General features: G+C 36.8%; 1 protein-coding gene across 20 annotated transcripts in view; it reads right to left on the reverse strand.

The window, feature by feature from the left end:
- Positions 1–5,000, reverse strand: part of pyd (zonula occludens-like protein polychaetoid) — a 323,521-nt gene that overhangs the window by 10,575 nt on the left and 307,946 nt on the right. For 15 of the 20 annotated variants that reach the window (XM_070120795.1, XM_070120789.1, XM_070120794.1 and 12 more), the window contains 4 exons: positions 4,424–4,575; positions 3,993–4,269; positions 3,531–3,748; positions 1,159–1,367 (listed from right to left, as the gene is read on the reverse strand). In XM_070120795.1, coding sequence (XP_069976896.1) covers positions 1,159–1,367; positions 3,531–3,748; positions 3,993–4,269; positions 4,424–4,575 — 856 coding nt within the window. The remainder of the gene's footprint in view (positions 1–1,158; positions 1,368–3,530; positions 3,749–3,992; positions 4,270–4,423; positions 4,576–5,000) is intronic. The other 5 variants (XM_070120803.1, XM_070120802.1, XM_070120793.1 and 2 more) reach the window with 1 other exon arrangement.

The raw sequence follows: 5,000 nt of genomic DNA on the forward strand, positions 1-5,000 counted from the left end.
CGGCAGCACAAGACCCCTGTGAAGATTGAAATTCATCCAAGCAGACAAGTTTCCTTAGCAACTGCAAGAATGGCACGTGATACTCCCAACTCTAAAAGGTACAGTCATCTAAAACTGCCATACTGAACTGGTCATACGCACACTGAAAAAATTAGTGGAGGAAACAGGCGCATAGCAGTGTATTTTTTCTTCTTCGTACGGTTCAAATTCAAAGAGCTGAAGAAGAGGGGGGAGGGTATGATGGCAGGCAGGAATACTGAGCAGACCATATATATTCATGGAAATATATATATATATATATTAGTAAGGAAAGGATTCACGCAAGGGTTAAGGATTCTCACTCAAGGGTTAGGGTTATTAGAGTGTTAGCAGCATCCCACAAGCAAAAGGGGGTAACAATGAGCAATCCAGGCCTCACTCTCGGGAGCAGGAAGTCAGTTCGTTAACATCAGAGGCTTTCCCACTTTCTCCTCTTGAGAGGGAACTTTTTTATGTCAAGTATACATTTTATCTATTTTTCTATTTTTTTCCTTTTTTTGGTCCCAATTGATCATAAAATGAATGTGTGCATACAAACTGTTTTGTGTAAATGTGTGTTTGTATGTAAGCATTTTATTCACATATTTCTTTGCCTTTCCAATTTCTTTTAATGTAACTGTATACATGCTATTCAATCTTATGCATTTCATTTTTGTACATGTACATTTTTGGATTTGTGACTCTGTTCCTCAGAGAATGTGCAGAAGCACTTAAGCATATGTGCAAGTGAGTGTGAGACTTTAATTATGCAGTGCTTGCATGCTTAGTAAATAAAACAAAGAAGGCAAGAGAAGGAGAACACATTTTCCTGCTCTTCCCTTGATTGTTTTATCTTCAACTCATTCAGCATGAATCCTTTACATGCCCAGAGAAGGTGCATTCTTGTGCATTTTGGTATATACTAAATTTGTGCATAGAAGTGCCTATGTATATCTTGTGTTGATTTATTTCACATATGTTCTGTTAATTAATGAATGTCAATATTTATGAACTTGTCTAAGCCTGTATGCACACATCTATACAATTTGGTACAATGAGACTTAGAAAGCTTCTCAACTTTGCCCTCAATTTATTTGTCCCTTTGGAAAAGCCTCTGTGGTGGTACCGTCCCTAACTGACCTTTGTTTTGGTCGAGCGGAGGGACCAGCGAGCTGTCCTGGCACACCTTGAAGTAAATCTCCTGTTTGGTGCCCTTGGCAATGGCCCCTGGGGGAATGATTATGGACACCCCTGTTTCCTCAGAGGTGAGAGTTCCCCCCTTGTGATCATACACCCCCCGCGCTGTGGCTATCACCTTATGTTTGCCTTCCTCTGCTACCGACCGCCTGCTGGATGGTGGGCACAGCCTTGGTTAGAGACACTAAGCCTTGGACAGGTCAGACAATGATCACAGAACAACAGATAGCCACAAAAAAGCGCTTGAGGGAGTTGTTATTGACCCTTCTTTTTCTTTTTAATCCTTGGATTAATTGTTATCGTGAAAATTTTACAACAGATATTATAGTGATGGAGTGTGTTATTGTGATGATTCCCCATCCTGATGTGAAATGATGTCTGAGAACATAAAATCTGTGCCACATGCACTAAACAGAGAAGTGCAAGACACACTTGAATGAACACAATAGGATCAGGATGCAAGATATGAAATGGGGAGATTTGATACTAACATCTTGGTATGAAAAAAAAGAGAAAGAAAAAAAATGAGAGACTATCTTTAGTTGGTTCCAACAGCCTTGGAAAGTAGTGAACATTGAAATGTTATCTAGTAAGGAAGACCATGAAGGGAGATCTAACAATCTTAATAAAAAATGAATATGTACTGATGACATACTATGCAGAAACTCTAATTTCAGAAATCTCAATGGCTGTTTATGGAAAAATTTCTTAAAACACTTATAAAGCAAGTCAATATCCCTAGACTTATTAATCAACTTTATTCTTATTCTTATATTGTTAAGCTACTTTTTAACCCCTTCTCTCTCTGGTTACTAAAACTGCTGCTTCCTTAATGATACTATAGTAAAAAGATATTAATATAGTATGCAATAATCAAAGTGGCATCGTTATTTTAAAATTAATCATGAAACCACAACGATCACTCCTTATTCCTCCTCCTGCTCTACAAGTAATGTAATCAAGGTAAAAAAATAAATTACAAAGTAATGGTCCTTTTTTCCTTCTGGAAATCTCAAATCACTACATCATAAAAGAAATCCCTATCCAGTCACTGATGTATTGTCAAGCTTAATCAATGTTACAACACTGCACAACTAAATAAATTTAACAGCTATGGAAACACTTATCTTTTTTATTTTGTCAAAATAAAGCACAAATCCTGTCTAGAGAGAAGAGGTTAAGAATAACAAAAACAACTTTTTTATACTTCATCATGATTTAAAGTTAAGAAACATTATCATTGTCTCATCAGGGAAACTCTGTGGCACAATTCACTGTCAGACAACACAATCTTCACAGGGTTACTGTTATTTTACTGTAAGCAATGTTGAATTCTCCCTTTCATATTGTTATTATATGTTCATTTTTAATTATTTAGTACCAGCAATCATTCATAAGCAACATTAAATTTCAAGGATGATATCTTGCACATTAATATATTTAAAACTCTTTTAAAACTATGCTATTCACTTTCTTTGGTACACTGCAAGAGAAGATAATATAGTATTCTTCAATGAGAAAATTGTTTAAAAATATCATCCTTTTGGCTTAAACTGCCATACCATAAATACCCACCACCACAGAAAAATTACATTCATGGCATACATGGCATGTATACATCATATTACTTACATATCCACATCACAGCCAACATAACACTATGTTAATGCAGAAGACACAGCCCTTACACACTTTCAAGTACTTCCTTTTGAAATACAAGAATCATTTCTTTCTGAAGTACTTTTTAATCTCCAAAACCATCAGCTGTTTTTTTTCCAAATTCTCTTTTCTCATGAAATATAAATAAAGTTTCCATGTGAACAAAGAACATCTGATACTCATTTTTTCTGACCTAGATTATAGGTATATTGAAATACACTTAGAAAAAAAAGAACCCTAAATCCATTATGTACTAAAGAAGACGTATCATTTTGGTGTGCAAATTATGTAAACTCATTTTATGACAAAGAATAAAAAAGAAACTGTGTAATATCTATCTAAACTGAGGAATATTACCAAAAATACTAATTTGGGGAATAGTAAACCAAAAATATAGCATCTTCTTTGGGCTTTCAAATGCCCTCATATAAAGAATAAAGATATCTTACTTCTTGTTAAGCTGTGGCCCTTCAAACATACACACATATCATAATATTGAGCTGTTATCAAACTGAGATTAACTATTAAATCTGTTGCTTAAATCATTAAGCCACTCACAGTCCTATCAACATATTGTCAACCTTGCCACTCACTAGCAAGACGAGAAAATTTCACGCTGGAACGTCACCACCAATAGATCACATCCAAATCCTTACCTGTTGCTTGGGTCTGAGTACACAGGTACACCAGCATGCCCACCAGGACCTCTGGGGTCAGGAGGCTTCTTGTACAATTCAAAAGCACTTCCTCTGTGATCATGATTGGGCAGGTCTCTACCCCCAGGTCCCCCACCTTGTCCACCCCCAGCAAGGGCCATGTCTCGAGGTGGGGGCACGTTCAGGTAGTATCCACTTCTGCTACCTGATGATGCCACCTGTTGCAATTGGATAGCATGTGTTAGCAATTAACCAGATGGATATTTTGTATCTCAATACTTAGTCATCATGAAGCTAGGAGGAGGTAGAAGAAGAAGACAAGCAGGAAAAGGAGGAGAAAGAGGAAGAGGATGTCAAAGTGAATAAGAATAAGAAAGAACAACAGAAGAATGAATAGAAAAATAATGGGAGAAGAAACAGAAGAAAATGAGGAAGATGATGTACTATTCACATGAAACTTGCCTTATGTGAAGATCTTCCAAACGTGTCATACTTCCTATCTAAGCTGCTGCCTTGGCCACTGTCCAGACCACTGTAATCATCACTGAGTCCTCCATTGCTGGTTGTGTGATAGGCGCCTCTCTCATATGCCTTCCGTGCATCAGCATACATATCCCATGAGCCCATTCCTCCTTCTATACTCCCAGGTGGTTGAGGTTTGTAGTTCTTAGGCTTTGGTGGAGGAACAGGTTTGTAGTTACTGCTCTTTGGTGGAGGTAGTGGCTTGTAGTCAGACGATCTGTACAAAGAACAAGTTATATTAGCACACTTAAAAATTTACATAAAAAGCAACAATTTACAGAATCATACAAAGGTTTCATTATGAAACTTGTAAATTCCTGATTATGTAAACATTCATAAAATCACTTCTCAGAACAATTTTATTTCATTACCTGTAAGGGTCATCTGTGCGGTAGGTGGGCGGCTGTGAGGAGGAACGGGAGTATCTATACGGTTCATGTGGGGATCGTGGGTGTTGGAGCTTGCTCTTGAGGTCATCATGGGCATTAGGAAGCAAGGACGGGTTCATCATGTCGTAGGGGCTCTGAAGAAAGTTCACGAGAGATATTAAAATGGGTTTGAGAACGAGGTATGGAAACCATTGATTTCATATTAAAGGAAAGAAATTAAAGAATCGTCTGGATTTTCAAAAAACAGTAGCTCTTTGCTGGCCTTCCCCTCTGTATTGTCGATGGTGCCCTATAACTAACTTCTATCACAAAGTAAAAGGAAAAAGGGAAAAAAATACATTGCAATGGATAACCTGTAAATCTGACTTTTGCATCAATTCATACTTAAACTGCTGCTGCATCTACATTTATCATTCAGGAATTGCATAACTAATATAAAATAAGAAAAAATCTTTAATAAATGGAATCTCATAAATTATAAAGGAAATCAAAATTGACACTTCAGAAAAATAATTTTCGATGTGAAAAATAAAGTTGCCTAGGCATTTGATGCAAAGTA

Source organism: Penaeus vannamei, chromosome 4 (assembly GCF_042767895.1).
Source record: "Penaeus vannamei isolate JL-2024 chromosome 4, ASM4276789v1, whole genome shotgun sequence".
Taxonomy (NCBI): Eukaryota; Metazoa; Arthropoda; class Malacostraca; order Decapoda; family Penaeidae; genus Penaeus; species Penaeus vannamei.